The sequence below is a fragment of the Cetorhinus maximus genome, chromosome 9 (assembly GCF_964194155.1).
Source record: "Cetorhinus maximus chromosome 9, sCetMax3.hap1.1, whole genome shotgun sequence".
Lineage (NCBI taxonomy): Eukaryota > Metazoa > Chordata > Chondrichthyes > Lamniformes > Cetorhinidae > Cetorhinus > Cetorhinus maximus.
Window position 1 is genome coordinate 35,940,554 of NC_135887.1, and position 16,959 is coordinate 35,957,512.

At 41.8% G+C, this 16,959-nt stretch overlaps 1 protein-coding gene across 26 annotated transcripts in view; it reads right to left on the reverse strand.

Annotated features, from left to right (window-relative positions):
- Nucleotides 1-16,959, reverse strand: part of LOC144684561 (uncharacterized) — a 336,148-nt gene that overhangs the window by 182,494 nt on the left and 136,695 nt on the right. For 19 of the 26 annotated variants that reach the window (XM_078548502.1, XM_078548509.1, XM_078548490.1 and 16 more), the window contains exons 13-18: nucleotides 7,800-7,883; nucleotides 7,042-7,077; nucleotides 5,433-5,516; nucleotides 4,669-4,704; nucleotides 3,058-3,141; nucleotides 2,300-2,335 (exon numbers count right to left, since the gene is read on the reverse strand). In XM_078548502.1, coding sequence (XP_078404628.1) covers nucleotides 2,300-2,335; nucleotides 3,058-3,141; nucleotides 4,669-4,704; nucleotides 5,433-5,516; nucleotides 7,042-7,077; nucleotides 7,800-7,883 — 360 coding nt within the window. The remainder of the gene's footprint in view (nucleotides 1-2,299; nucleotides 2,336-3,057; nucleotides 3,142-4,668; nucleotides 4,705-5,432; nucleotides 5,517-7,041; nucleotides 7,078-7,799; nucleotides 7,884-16,959) is intronic. The other 7 variants (XM_078548488.1, XM_078548492.1, XM_078548491.1 and 4 more) reach the window with 7 other exon arrangements.

Consider the following 16,959-nt stretch of genomic DNA (forward strand, 5'->3'; position numbering starts at 1 on the left):
AAATCACACTTTGGCCTCACTCCCTATTCCTCTGCACTTTCGGTATCTTAACTTGTTTCCCCACTCTCACCACTTATTCAAAATCACCATTATCCACTGCCCTCCCACATATGATATATCCTTCACTGCTTTTCTCTTTTAGACTCTGCACCAAACAACTTCTCATTGTTAATGGTATGTTAATTGTATTATTCACATTAAGGATATATAGATGGAGGGCATTGAATGATTAAATACCTTGAACACATATAAAGAGAGGCCTCAGGGACACTGGGTGTTGGTTAGGAAGGAGGCAGTCAATTCTAATGTTGCATTCTGTAAATAAATCTAGTATTAAGTAAAAGATTGGCGTCTGGTTCCCTACTTCACCAATTGACTTCAGAATGAATTAGCACTCATCCTTGGTAATTTCAACCTCCATCTCAACTCATCATGTTCTCTACCATCTGAGTTCATTGCCTTCTTATCCTTCCTAAACCTCTCCCTTCATGTAAATTCTCCAACCCATATTAACAGCCATCCCCTTAACATTGCCTTGATTGATAGTTTTTTTTCCAGGGATGGATACAGAAGTAGGTAGGGTTCGGGCATGGAAAGGTGATATGGGTGGTGAGTGAGACATGCAAGTGATCAGAGATGGCCTTATCTGTAATGGGTACAATGGAACTCGCAAGGCCACATGAAATGGTGAATTCCAAGGTGTGGCCGTGAATATGGTTTGAGAAGTTTAGATGGAGCGAGAGATTTAGGGATTGAGGCAGTAGGCAATAATATTGCAAGTATTCCACTGTGCCCATAAGTCCTCCATCATTGCTGAAATACAAGAGGTGTTTTGATATGGCAAAAGGCACCGCTGTGTAACAGCAGTGATCAAACATAGGAACATAAGAAGGGCCCCTCAAGCTTGCCCTACCTTTTAAATTGATCACAATTAATTTTTAACTCAACTCTATTGACTAACTTTGATCCATATTGTTTGACACCCTTACCTTGCAGAACTCTATTAATCTCAACCTTAGGAAAATTTGAACTCTCCCAGAAGCCACAGCCTTTTGGGCGAGTTCCAGATTTGCACCCCCTTTCACATACACCACTTGACAAATTACCGAAACACTCATAATTTGGTGCTGCCCGCTGTGCACAAGGATCTGGTTTAAATATTTTAAATGCCATTTGTGACAGAAGTGGTATCCAGGGGTCTAATTACGTATGTCTAGGAATATGATGTAATGCTCAATTCAAGTAACTTTTAGGTAGCAATGCCAGTTGGTACTGATGGTAACGGTTGAAATAGTGAAATTCTGCAAGAGGAAAAAGAGCTAAACTCAAAAATCTAGCGGATAAAATATCAAAATAAACCACCAGCTTAAAGTTCAACTTGAAAATAGTCAAATGGATGTTAATAAATTATGAGTGAAATAATTCATGCTAGTAACAGAGATGAGGAGGAATTTCTTCTCTCATGGGATAGTGAATCTGTGGAATTCTTTACTGCAGAGGGCTGTAGAGGCTGGGTCGTTAAGTGTATTCAAGGCTGAGATAGATAGATTTTTAATCGGTAAGGGAATCAAGTGCTATGGGGAAAAGGCAGGAAAGTAGAGTTGGGGAAGATTATCAGATCAGCCATGACCTTACCAAATGGTGGAGCAGACTCGATGGGCTGAATGGCCTACTTCTGCTTCTACATCTTATGGTCTGATAGGTAGTGCTTTTTAATGAGAGAGAATATTGAACAGTTTGTGACTCTGTTACTGCCTCTGCTGCCATTTGTCCTTACTCTGATTCCTGTTTGTATACTTAATTGATTACATCCCTTTCTTGTATAGGTTTCAAACCAAGAACATTTTACAGCTGCAGGAACATTTTATATTTGTCTATGACCATGAAAGGGATGTGTCTGCTTGTTTTTCCTGTTGAAAGATATTTCCTTGTTTTTTCCTGGACTAAAGTCCCTGTAATAAAGACCTGACAGAATTAAGGAACTCCAAGCTCCGAGCTCAGAGAATGGACATTGTTCAGTTTAATGAACTATAATCTCAGTTATTAGGCTTCTCAAAGCTGAACTCAATTCAGCCAAATTGCAGAATCATATTTCTAAAATCATTTCTATGTTGCTAATCAGTGAAGAAATGTGAACGCAGTATTTAGGGAAAGAAAATCTTTATTCTTTACTAAATGATGAATTTAATTGTTATGTGCAATCGATACTTCTCAAGACATTATTTGCCATTAATTTTCTGTGTTTGATAATGCAATAACATTTGATGCTTTTACAAATGACAGAAATATAAATTCTTACCTCCATATTTAGCAGCTTTAGCTGCTGCGTATCCATCTAAAATGACAGAGGATTGACAAGTTAAGACAGGGCATGACCAGCTACTTAAAGATTAGGGCAATGTGTGATTTTATAAACCCATTTCTGAAATATTCATTACTAATTCAAATAATTCAAATCCAACTAACTAAGCATAGAAATATTTAATCGCAAGAAATCATGGGTCCGGATTTTAGGTAGGACCAGAAATTCTCACCAAAAGTCAATGGGCTTTCCCACCAGATTTTTCATCTCACCTGAAATGGGACCTGCCACAGGTGGGACCGGAAAATCCCGGCCATGGAATAAATTAAGATCTACTTGTCCATTAATTTTTATCTTGATCATAAAGCATGCATAGACAATTGAGCCAATTCTTTCCAATGTGGATCAAAGGGTCAGCTTCTTAAATGTGCTGCCCACATGGTATGGCATCTTAAGACAGCTTCCACTGAGCCTCAGGTGACACTGGTAGCATCTTGGTTCTGGGGCAAAAGTTGACAAGTGCCATCATAGAATCATAATTGTCCAGAATTCTGTTCACACACTGAGCCATAAGAGTGTTGAGGTGCAGTACTAGGAGACTAGATTTACACTATGATCGCAGCATTGATAAAAAGTGAAAACAACAATTATGGTATAAATGTAACCTAACAGACTGCATTGCAAAATTGTCAGTAAAAACACTTTTCATTCAACTTATCTCAATGAATCTAAAATGTTATTAAAGATGAAATTACCTGAAATTCCTCCTGGTATAGTTCCAGGTACACCCCCTGGAACAACTCCAGGTACACCCCCTGGAACTTGTCCTGGTATAGCTCCTAGAATGTCAAAACAGATGAGTTATAATCATTAGATGTTGAATAAATCCAACAGAATATCACACTGTTGGCATTAAACACATCACAGTATTACTAAGCCTCACCCCTCACCCTCACACCCCATCACTTCCACCCACTCTCCATGCTGCCTCCATGCCCCTATGCTAACTTAATGCCAATTCATGACCCACACCCACACCAATCACCCCTTATAGCGTCATTCCAACTTAATGCAAACTCATGCCAACCACCTTGACCCTTACACCCTCCATGCCAACTCACCCAGTATCCACCATGGGGCAGCCCTCAGGCACCATGTTGAGATGAAATAAAATAAGGATCTAAATGTCTATGATTTCACAATATTAAAAACCACATCCCCATTCATGAAAGTCCATTCAAAACTTTTAACTACCAAGTGCTTACTCCCTTATAAAGGCAATATTCTATTCATAACCCCACATGAAATACAGCCAATTCTTTAATAACCACTTTGAGCTGTCAGTAAAACTGTGAACTTAGGACCCCCTTCTGAGATAATTATAGCTTGTGGAAAGCAGCCAAGCTTTCATAATGACCTAATGATAGCCTTTGGGGAAATATCAAGAAACAGCTATTGTAACTGCTAGAACAGAGATTTTTCAACTCTCGCTGACACAGACAACCTGCTTCATTTTTAAAGGGCTAGACATTTAAATAACTTCACATCATGACAGTTCTCCAGAACATGTCCGCCCTTCAAGAGCATTTATGTCTATGCTAAAAACTTGTGACTCCCACACTGCGGGTCAAGGCCCTTGCTACAGAGAAAGTGGGGTCTGTTTGAACTTAGTACTGAGTTAAAATGGCCCTACTGAGTTTGGATTTCCCTCATGTCTGAGTCACACCCTGCCCCCTTTCCGCTAACGGCGAAAATGGGATGTCATAAATTGGGGTCTGGACTTTCACATCCGGGTCCCACCTGCCAGTTTTAAAGGTCCGCAGAGTCTCCAGGACTCCCTGAAAATCCAGACCTAACTATCACAAATATTGAATTGCTGCTTTCATTTTCTGCAAGAGCAGATGGTGGAATGGGAGCATAAGTTCAAATGGGTTAGTTCTGCAACTGAATTAGCAGAAATGCTGTTTGATGAAGAAGAAACAGTTTGTTCTATTGTTTAGATGTGACACAATCATGTGAATTGGAGGTTTTGTCTTTTAGAATATGTAACATTATCTATGGAGCTCAGAGAATGGACATTGTTCAGTTTATGGAACTATAATCTCAGTTATTAGGCTTCTCAAAGCTGAACTCAATTCAGCCAAATTGCAGGATCACATTTCTAAAATCATTTCTATGTTGCTAATCAGTGAGGAAATGTGATCGCAGCATTTGGGGAAAGAAAATCTTTATTCTTTACTAAATGATGATTTTAACTGTTATGTGCAATCGATACTTCTCAAGACATTATTTGCCATTAATTTTCTATGTTTGATAATGCAATAACATTTGATGCTTCTACAAATGACAGAAATATAAATTATTACCTCCATATTGCGCAGCTTTAGCTGCCGCGTATCCATCTAAAACCATAGAGGATTGACAAGTTAAGATAGGGCATGACCAGCTACTTAAAGATTAGGACAATGTGTGATTTTATAAACCCATTTCTGAAATATTCATTATTAATTCATATAATTCAAATCCAACTAACTAAGCATAGGAATCGTTAATTGCAAGAAATCATGGGTCCGGATTTTGGGTGGGACCAGAAATTCTCGCCAAAAGTCAATGGGCTTTCTCACCAGATTTTTCACCTCACCTGCAATGGGACCTGCCACAGGTGGGACCGGAAAATCCCGGCCATGGAATAAATTAAGATCTACTTGTCCATTAATTTTTATCTTGATCATAAAGCATGCGTAGACAATTGAGCCAATTCTTTCCAATGTGGATCAAAGGGTCAGCTTCTTAAACATGACAGTGCTGCCCACATGGTATGGTATCTTAAGACAGCTTCCACTGAGCCTCAGGTGACACTGGTAGCATCTTGGTTCTGGGGCAAAAGTTGACAAGTGCCATCATGGAATCATAATTGTCCAGAATTCTGTTCACACACTGAGCCGTAAGAGTGTTGAGGTGCAGTACTAGGAGACTAGATTTACACTATGATCGCAGCATTGATAAAAAGTGAAAACAACAATTGTGGTATAAATGTAACCTAACAGACTGCATTGCAAAATTGTCAGTAATAATACTTTTCATTCAACTTATCTCAATGAATCTAAAATGTTATTAAAGATGAAATTACCTGAAATTCCTCCTGGTATAGTTCCAGGTACACCCCCTGGAACAACTCCAGGTACACCCCCTGGAACCTGTCCTGGTATAGCTCCTAGAATGTCAAAACAGATGAGTTATAATCATTAGATGTTGAATAAATCCAACAGAACATCACACTGTTGGCATTAAACACATCACAGTATTACTAAGCCTCACCCGTCACCCTCACACCCCATCACTTTTACCCACTCTCCATTCTGCCTCCATGCCCCTATGCTAACTTAATGCCAATAAATGACCCACACCCACACCAATCACCCCTTATAGTGTCATTCCAACTTAATGCAAACTCATGCCAACCACCTTGACCCTTACACCCTCCATGCCAACTCACCCAGTATCCACCATGGGCAGCCCTCAGGCACCATGTTGAGATGAAATAAAATAAGGATCTAAATGTCTATGATTTCACAATATTAAAAACCGCATCCCCATTCATAAAAGCCCATTCAAAACTTTTAACTACCAAGTGCTTACTCCCTTATAAAGTCAAACTTCTATTCATAACCCCACATGAAATACAGCCAATTCTTTAATAACCACTTTGAGCTGTCAGTGAAACTGTGAATTTAGGACCCCCTTCTGAGATAATTATAGCTTGTGGAAAGCAGCCAAGCGTTCATAATGACCTAATGATAGCCTTTGGGGAAATATCAAGAAACAGCTATTGTAACTGCTAGAACAGAGATTTTTCAACTCTCGCTGACACAGACAACCTGCTTCATTTTTAAAGGGCTAGACATTTAAATGACTTCAAATCATGACAGTTCTACAGAACATGTCCACCCTTCAAGAGCATTTATGTCTATGCTAAAAACTTATGACTCCCAAACTGCGGGTCAAGGCCCTTGCTACAGAGAAAGTGGGGTCTGTTTGAACTTAGTACTGAGTTAAAATGGCCCTACTGAGTTTGGATTTCCCTCATGTCTGAGTCACGCCCTGCCCCCTTCCGCTAACGGCGAAAATGGGATGTCATAAATTGGGGTCTGGACTTTCGCATCCGGGTCCCACCTGCCATTTTTAAAGGTCCGCAGAGTCTCCAGGACTCCCTGAAAACCCAGACCTAACTATCACAAATATTGAATTGCTGCTTTCATTTTCTGCAAGAGCAGATGGTGGAATGGGAGCATAAGTTCAAATGGGTTAGTTCTGCAACTGAATTAGCAGAAATGCTGTTTGAAGAAGAAGAAACAGTTTGTTCTATTGATTAGATGTGACACAATCATGTGAATTGGAGGTCTTGTCTTTTAGAATATGTAACATTATCTACGGAGCTCAGAGAATGGACATTGTTCAGTTTATGGAACTATAATCTCAGTTATTAGGCTTCTCAAAGCTGAACTCAATTCAGCCAAATTGCAGGATCACATTTCTAAAATCATTCCTATGTTGCCAATCAGTGAGGAAATGTGATCGCAGCATTTGGGGAAAGAAAATCTTTATTCTTTACTAAATGATGAATTTAATTGTTATGTGCAATCGATACTTCTCAAGACATTATTTGCCATTAATTTTCTGTGTTTGATAATGCAATAACATTTGATGCTTTTACAAATGACAGAAATATAAATTATTACCTCCATATTTAGCAGCTTTAGCTGCCGCGTATCCATCTAAAATGACAGTGAATTGGCAAGTTGAGACAGGGCATGACCAGCTACTTAAAGATTAGGACAATGTGTGATTTAATAAACCCATTTCTGAAATATTCATTATCAATTCAAATAATTCAAATCAAACTAACTAAGTATAGGAATCTTTAATCGCAAGAAATCATGGGTCCGGATTTTGGGTGGGACCAGAAATTCTCGCCAAAAGTCAATGGGCTTTCTCACCAGATTTTTCATCTCACCTGAAATGGGACCTGCCACAGGTGGGACCGGAAAATCTCGGCCATGGAATAAATTAAGATTTACTTGTCCATTAATTTTTATCTTGATCATAAAGCATGCGTAGACAATTGAGCCAATTCTTTCCAATGTGGATCAAAGGGTCAGCTTCTTAAATGTTCTGCCAACATGGTATGGTATCTTAAGACAGCTTCCACTGAGCCTCAGGTGACACTGGTAGCATCTTGGTTCTGGGGCAAAAGTTGACAAGTGCCATCATGGAATCATAATTGTCCAGAATTCTGTTCACACACTGAGCCGTAAGAGTGTTGAGGTGCAGTACTAGGAGACTAGACTTACACTATGATCGCAGCATTGATAAAAAGTGAAAACAACAATTATGGTATAAATGTAACCTAACAGACTGCATTGCAAAATTGTCAGTAATAACACTTTTCATTCAACTTATCTCAATGAATCTAAAATGTTATTAAAGATGAAATTACCTGAAATTCCGCCTGGTATAGTTCCCGGTACACCCCCTGGAACAACTCCAGGTACACCCCCTGGAACTTGTCCCGGTATAGCTCCTAGAATGTCAAAACAGATGAGTTATAATCATTAGATGTTGAATAAATCCAAAAGAACATCACACTTTTGGCATTAAACACATCACAGTATTACTAAGCCTCACCCTCACACCCCATCACTCCCCACCCACTCCCCATGCTGCCTCCATGCCAACTTAATGCCAATAAATGACCCACACCCACACCAATCACCCCTTATAGCATCATTCCAACTTAATGCCAACTCATGCCAACAACCTTGACCCTTACACCCTCCATGCCAACTCACCCAGTATCCACCATGGGCAGCCCTCAGGCACCATGTTGAGATGAAATAAAATAAGGATCTAAATGTCTATGATTTCACAATATTAAAAACCACATCCCCATTCTTGAAAGTCCATTCAAAACTTTTAACTACCAAGTGCTTACTCCCTTATAAAGGCAAACATCTATTCATAACCCCACATGAAATACAGCCAATTCTTTAATAACCACTTTCAGCTGTCAGTAAAACTGTGAAATAAAAACAAAAAGCTAAAAGCTACTGCGTATGCTGGAAATCCAAAACAAAAACAGAATTACCTGGAAAAACTCAGCAGGTCTGGCAGCATCGGTGGAGAAGAAATCAGTTAACGTTTCGCGTCTCCATGACCCTTCGGCAGAACTGAGTATAGTTAGGAGAAGGGTGAAATATAAGCTGGTCTAAGGTGGGGGGGGTGGGGGGAGAGAGAAGTTGAGGGTGGGATGATTGTGGAGATAAGCAAGCAGTGATAGGAGCAGATAATCAAAAGATGTCACAGACAAAAGGATCAAAGAGGTGTTGAAGGTGGTGATATTATCTAAGAAAAGTGCTAATTAAGAATGGAAGGCAGGATACTCAAGGTACAGCTCTAGTGGGGAAGGGGTGGAAAGACTAACAAAGTTTTAGTTTTAGATTTAAAAATAATGGAAATAGGTGGGAAAAGAAGAATCTATATAAATTATTGAAAAAAAAGGGAGGGGGGAGAAACGGGGTGGGGATGGGGGGAGGGGGAGTTTAAGATCTAAAGTTGTTGAATTCAATATTCAGCCCGGAAGGCTGTAAAGTGCTTAGTCGGAAGATGAGGTGCTGTTCCTCCAGTTTGCGTTGGGCTTCACTGGAACAATGCAGCAAGCCAAGGACAGACATGTGGGCAAGAGAACAGGGTGGAGTGTTAAAATGGTAAGCGACAGGGAGGTTTGGGTCTTTCTTGCGGACAGACCGCAAGTGTTCTGCAAAGCGGTCGCCCAGTTTGCGTTTGGTCTCTCCAATGTAGAGGAGACCGCATTGGGAGCAACGAATGCAGTAGACTAAGTTAGGGGAAATGCAAGTGAAATGCTGCTTCACTTGAAAGGAGTGTTTGGGCCCTTGGACGGTGAGGAGAGAGGAAATGAAGGGGCAGGTGTTGCATCTTCTGCGTGGGCATGGGGAGGTGCCATAGGTGGGGGTTGAGGTGTAGGGGGTGATGGAGGAGTGGACCAGGGTGTCCCGGAGGGAACGATCCCTACGGAATGCCGCCAGGGGGGGTGAAGGGAGGATGCGTTTGGTGGTGGCATCATGCTGGAGTTGGCGGAAATGGCGGAGGATGATCCTTTGAATGCGGAGGCTGGTGGGGTGATAAGTGAGGACAAGGGGGACCCTATCATGTTTCTGGGAAGGAGGAGAAGGCGTGAGGGCGGATGCGTGGGATATGGGCCGGACACGGTTGAGGGCCCTGTCAACGACCGTGGATGGAAAACCTCGGTTAAGGAAGAAGGAGGACATGTCAGAGGAGCTGTTTTTGAAGGTAGCGTCATCAGAACAGATGCGACGGAGGCGAAGGAACTGAGAGAATGGGATGGAGTCCTTACAGGAAGCGGGGTGTGAGGAGCTGTAGTCGAGGTAGCTGTGGGAGTCGATAGGCTTGTAATGGATATTGGTGGACAGTCTATCATCAGAAATTGAGACAGAGAGGTCAAGGAAGGGAAGAGAAGTGTCAGAGATGGACCATGTGAAAATGATGGAGGGGTGGAGATTGGAAGCAAAATTAATAAATTTTTCCAGGTCCCGACGAGAGCATGAAGCAGCACCGAAGTAATCATCGATGTACCGGAGAAAGAGTTGTGGGAGGGGGCCGGAGTAGGACTGGAACAAGGAATGTTCCACATACCCCATAAAGAGACAGGCATAGCTGGGGCCCATGCGGGTACCCATAGCCACACCTTTTATTTGGAGGAAGTGAGAGCAGTTAAAGGAGAAATTGTTCAGTGTGAGAACAAGTTCAGCCAGACGGAGGAGAGTAGTGGTAGATGGGGATTGTTGGGGCCTCTGTTCAAGGAAGAAGCTAAGGGCCCTCAGACCATCCTGGTGGGGGATGGAGGTGTAGAGGGATTGGACATCCATGGTGAAGAGGAAGCGGTTGGGGCCAGGGAACTGGAAATTGTTGATGTGACGTAAGGTGTCAGAGGAATCACGGATGTAGGTGGGAAGGGACTGGACAAGGGGAGAGAGAAGGGAGTCAAGATAACGAGAAATGAGTTCCGTGGGGCAGGAACAGGCTGACACGATCGGTCTGCCAGGACAGTTCTGTTTGTGGATTTTGGGTAGGAGGTAGAAGCGGGCCGTCCGAGGTTGGGCGACTATCAAGTTGGAAGCTGTGGGAGGAAGATCTCCAGAGGAGATGAGGTCAGTGACAGTCCTGGAAACAATGGCTTGATGTTCTGTGGTGGGGTCGTGGTCCAGGGAGAGGTAGAAGCAAGTGTCTGCGAGTTGACGCTCAGCCTCCGCGAGATAGAGGTCAATGTGCCAGACAACAACAGTACCTCCCTTGTCAGCGGGTTTGATGGAACATTCCTTGTTCCAGTCGTACTCCCACTAGAGCTGTACCTTGAGTATCCTGCCTTCCATTCTTAATTAGCACTTTTCTTAGATAATATCACCACCTTCAACACCTCTTTGATCCTTTTGTCTGTGACATCTTTTGATTACCTGCTCCTATCACTGCTTGCTTATCTCCACAATCATCCCACCCTCAACTTCCCTCTCCCCCTGCCCCCCCACCTTAGACCAGCTTATATTTCACCTTTCTCCTAAATATACTCAGTTCTGCCGAAGGGTCATGAAGACTCGAAACGTTAACTGATTTCTTCTCCACCGATGCTGCCAGACCTGCTGAGTTTTTCCAGGTAATTCTGTTTTTGTAGTAAAACTGTGAACTTAGGACCCCCTTCTGAGATAATTATAGCTTGTGGAAAGCAGCCAAGCGTTCATAATGACCTAATGATAGCCTTTGGGGAAATATCAAGAAACAGCTATTGTAACTGCTAGAACAGAGATTTTTCAACTCTCGCTGACACAGACAACCTGTTTCATTTTTAAAGGGCTAGACATTTAAATAACTTCACATCATGACAGTTCTCCAGAACATGTCCGCCCTTCAAAAGCATTTATGTCTATGCTAAAAACTTATGACTCCCAAACTGCGGGTCAAGGTCCTTGCTACAGAGAAAGTCGGGTTTGTTTGAACTTAGCACTGAGTTAAAATGGCCCTACTGAGTTTGGATTTCCCTCATGTCTGAGTCACACCCTGCCCCCTTTCCACTAACGGCGAAAATGGGATGTCATAAATTGGGGTCTGGACTTTCACATCCGGGTCCCACCTGCCAGTTTTAAAAGTCCGCAGAGTCTCCAGGACTCCCTGAAAATCCAGACCTAACTATCACAAATATTGAATTGCTGCTTTCATTTTCTGCAAGAGCAGATGGTGAAATGGGAGCATAAGTTCAAATGGGTTAGTTCTGCAACTGAATTAGCAGAAATGCTGTTTGATGAAGAAGAAACAGTTTGTTCTATTATTTAGATGTGACACAATCATGTGAATTGGAGGTCTTGTCTTTTAGAATATGTAACATTATATACGGAATCATCAGTCTGCCTTTTTCAATTGTAATTGTACACTATTAAAATTATTGCACTTCACCATTAGCCCATTTTCTGTCTGTTTTAAATTCTATCATGGGATGTGAGCATCACTGGCAAGGCCAGCATTTGTTATTCGTACTTAATTGCCTTTGAGAAGGTGGTGATGAGCCACCTTATTGAATCACTGCAGGCAATCTGGTGTGTATATATGTGATGGCAGATTATTGGTTTTTCATTTGCCCATTCACGGTGTACTTTGTTTACAGCCATGTGTTTATAAACAGCTTGCTATCGATTCTGTTACTTATCCCGGCTCTAAAGGCTGAATTTTTAGACATCTGTAGAGGCAGGGCTGGAGGCAGATGGGCCCACAATTGTCTGGCATGTCAGCTGCCAGCATGACCCCACGTTTGAGCCATCTCCGAAAAACCTGGTTGGGATGGGTGGGGATAGAATGGCTACCCACCAGTAAGTGGCAGGTAGCCACTTAAGCCCTTTAAAAGGCCTATTAACGTTGTTGTGCAGGCACCAACTGGAGACGAAAGGGTAAGTGTTCTGTCCATCTTTTTTAACCCAACCCCCATGGCTGCGATTGAAAGATGCCACAGCTGCAGCCACGGGTCACTCTGTGGAGGAGCTCCTCCGCTACGATGACTGCCTAGCAACTGTGGCCTCTTTTTATTTTGAGTTTTTGGAAAGTCTACAAATGCCCTCTTTTTCAACTGCCTACAAAGGCAGTTCCCCCTCTGATGGTGGGACTGCCAATGTGTTAGTTGTGGTCTCCAAATAGTCTCCAGCCTTGGGAGCCTGCTCTCCATTTTTAATTGGAGGCGATTTACAGGAGCAGACATGTGATTGGTCACCTTCTCAAAAATTGCACTCTGGGTCCTGACGCTGGCATGTGTGGGTCTTTGTTCCACATTTGCTCCTACTGGTGGGATGAGAACCCATAAAAATTCAGCTCTACATGGTCTGACCATAGTCAGGAGTCTACTCTGCAGTATCTTATAGAACGTCTTGTGAAAATTCAAATACACTACAAATACTGCATTACCTTTTCTATTCTTTCTGTTACTTCTACAAAGAACCCAGAAAGGCTAGCCAAGCATGACCTTCCCTTTTCAAATCTGTGCTGATTATTCTTTCTTCCTTTTGTAGGTTTCTACATGTTTTTCCTACTGTATCTCTCAATAAAGTTTCTACTATTTTTCTAACTGGTTTATAATACCTTGGAATTATTTTATCTCCTTTCTAAATATGGTTATAACATTAACTGTTCACTAGTCCTCTGATGCTATTCCCTATACTTACATATTTATATTAGTGTTTCTGCTATCTGTTCCCTTCTTTTAGTATGCGTCGATGCAATCTATCTGAACCAGGGCTTTTATCATTTCAAAGTTTGATGAGGTTATAAATTATCTTCCCCTTTCTATCTAAAATTTCCTGATATAATTTTTGATCTCATCTGGTAATGACACCAAATTGTGGGAGTATGGTCAATACTGAGGAGGACTTAAAAAAATTAAGGGAGGTCATTAGTAAACTTGCAGAATGGGCAAGTAATTGGCAAATGAAGTTCAACACAGATAAACATGAAGAAGTATATTTTGGTAGGAAGAATAGAGAAGTCAATTATTACTTGGAAGGTGCAAGTCTAGGTGGAGTAGAGTAGCAAAGGGATCTCAGAGTACAAATACACCAATCACTACAAGTTGTGCCTCAGGTTAGCGAGGCCATAAAAAAAAAACAAGCATTAGGTTTTATCAAGAGGGATCAAATTGAAAAGTAGGGAAGTTATGCTGAACCTGTTATTGAACCTTGGTTATATCACTCTTCAGAGAACTGCGTGATGTTCTGGGTGATGTTATCAAAAGGGTATAGAAACACTGGAGAGGGTGAAGACAGGATTTGCAAGGATGATACCAGAAATGTGTGAGTATACAGACAGGAAACTATTGACAGGCCAGGTCTCTTTTCTCTTGAAAAACGGAGGCTGAGGAGTGACCTATAGAGGACTTTAAAATTTAAAAAGTTTTTGATAGAATGAATATGGAAACATTGTTTCCTCTTCTTGGGAGGAGCATAACTAGAGGTTATTTTAAGATTGCCACCAAGAAATCTAATAGAAATTCAATAGAAACTTCTTTATCCGAAGAGCGGCGAGAATGTGGAACTCACTAACACAAGGAGTGGTTGAAGCAAATAGTATCGATGCATTTAAGGGGAAGCTAAACAAGCAGATGAGGGAGAAGGGAACAGAGGGTTATGATGATAGGTTTAGATGAGGGAAGATGGGAGATGGCTCAAGTGGAGCATAAACATCAGAATAGATTGGTTGGGCCAAATGGCCTGTTTCTGTGCCATATATCCTATATGATGTTATGTAATTTAATGTCCCTCTTGTTATACTCCGTGGTAAATACTGATAAAAAGTAAACAAAAACAAAACTACCTGGAAAAACTCAGCAGGTCTGGCAGCATTTGTGGAAGGGAGCACAGTTAACGTTTCGAGTCCGCATGACTCTTCAACAGAACTAAGTGCTGCCAGACCTGCTGAGTTTTTCCAGGTATTTTTGTTTTTGTTTTCGATTTCCAGCATCCGCAGTTTTTTGCTTTTATCATACTGATAAAAAGTACTTCTTCAATATTTCTACCATTTTGCCTGCATCCCTTGGCAGCCCTATCCCAATTTTCCTTTTGCTATTCATCACTCAGTAGAAAATTCATTACTTTTTATGTTCCTTAACAAATTAATTTCATAACTCATCTTTGTCTTCCTAATTGATTTTAATGACTTATTTATAAACCTCTTTAAGTTTCTTTAAGCATCCTCTCCTTTATTGTCTATGTTCCTGGTGTGTGTCATTTTCATTAATTTCAGCCCTTATCTCTTTATTTATCCATGCTGTTTCATTACTGGATAATTTTTTGTTATTTAGAATCATAGAATGGTAACAGCACAGAAGGAGGATATTCAGCCTTTCATGTTCTCGTCAGCTCTCTGCAAGACTAGTTCACCTACCCCTACTCATCTCGTTTTCCCCTTAGCCCTGCAATTTTTTTTTCTTTTCAGCTAATTATCCAATTCTCTTTTGAAGGCTTTGACTAAATCTGCCTCCACTACACTCTCAGGCAGTGCATTCTAGATCCAAACCACTTGCTACGCAAAAACATTTTTACTTATGTTGCCTTTACTTCTTTTGCTAATCACCTTAATACAGTTTCCTCAGGTTCTCAATCCCTTTGCCAACAGAAAGTTTCTCCCTGTCTACTCTGTTCAGACCCTTCATGGCTTGAACATCACTATCAAATCTCCTCTTAATCTTCTCTTCTCCTAATAGAACAGTCCCAGCTTATCCAATCTATCCCTGGAACCTTTGTCATGAATCTTTTCTGCATTCTCTCTAATGCCTCATGTCCTTCCTAAAGTGTGATGCCCAGAATAATAATAACACAGTACTCTAGTTGAGGTTGGACCAGCGTTTTATGCAGATTTATCAGAACATCCTTGCTTTTGTACTTTATGCCTCTATATATAAAGCCTAGGGTCCCATATGCTTTATTAAGCAATTTCTCAACCTGCCTTGCTACCTTCAATGATTTGTGCACAAGAATCCCCAAGTCCCTCTGCTCCTGCATCCCCTTTAGAATTATACCCTTTATTTTATATAACCTCCCCTCTTTCTGCCTATCAGAATGATTCACTTCACACTTCTCTGCATTAAATTTCATCTGCCACTTGCCCACCCATTCCATCAGCCTGTCTTTGGGCAGGATCTTCCGGTCAGCGTGCGGGGGTGGGCTCAACACACCGATGCGTAAAATGATGCGCGATGACATCAGGCATGCAACCCGACGTCATTGTGCGCCATTGCGATATTTCGTTCAGCGGGCTGCATGTCCACCAAAATGTCAACTGCCTATTAAGGCCATTAAGAGATTAATTAAAACATTTAAGAACGCTGACCCTCTAACCTTAAGGTTGGGGGGTGGCGAAAAGCCCAAGCGGCCTTCGCGTTCTTTAGGAAACCTCATCCACGAGCGGGATGAGGTTTCCCGAAGCTTTTATAAAATAAATAAATAAATTTTCCAACCTTTACAAACATGTCCCAGCTTATGTGACACTGTCACATGAGGGGGCATGTTTAAATAAATGTTTACATCATTTATTAAACTCCTTTATTATCTATTCAATCTCCCCAAGGCAGCTCTGTGCCTCAGGGAGATTGCTGCGCGCATGCACGTGAAAAAGCGCAGGCCCTGACTGCCCCCCCCCCTCCCCCCGCCCGCACAGGTAACGCTGAGCACCACTGGCCGCGCGTTACGCTGGGTGGACCAGCCTGCCCGTCATAGGAAAAATCCAAGCCTTTGTCTTCTTGAAGTTTACGACGTTCCTCCTCACAATTCACATATACTTCCAAGTTTTGTGGCATCCACAAATTTCGAAATTGTGCTGTGTACACCCAAGTCTAGATCATTAATCCACATCAAGAAAAGCAGGATAATACTGACCACTGGGGAAGTACCTTCCTCCAGTCTGAAAAACAAACGTTCACCACTACTCTCATTTTCTTGGAATGCAAGCAGTTCTGCATCCATGATGCTACTGTTCATTTGATTCTCTGGGCTCCAACTTTGCTGACATACCTTTTGGAAGTCTATGGCCTGAGTTTTCCCGTGTTGGGCAGGCTCGGTGGGAGCAGGTGGGGGAGGTCACAGAGCTGACCGCCGCCCGCAATCAGCTCCGCACCGCCAAAGAGCGCAGAAATCTTCCTGAGGCACAGAACTGCCTCAGGGAGATCAGTGTGATTTTTTAAAAGTTTAATAAAGAAAAAAAATGTTTTTAAGACACGCCCCCTCATGTGACAGTGTCACATGAGCTGGGACATGTCAATGAACTTCAATAAAAAAAATGTATCTAATTTATAAATCCTTCACGAAACCTCATACCGCCTGTGGATGAAGTTTCATGATAAATGCGAAGGTTGCCAGGGCTCTTCACCTGCCCGCCAACCTTAAGGTTGGGTGGGCAGCTCAATTAATTTAAATGGCCTTAACAAGCCTTTGAAAGTTCGGTGGGTATGCAGCCGACTGCGCTGTGCCTGCCGAACTGAGGATCAGAATGATGTGTGGTGACATCGGGACGCACGCCCGACGTCACCGCGTGTCATT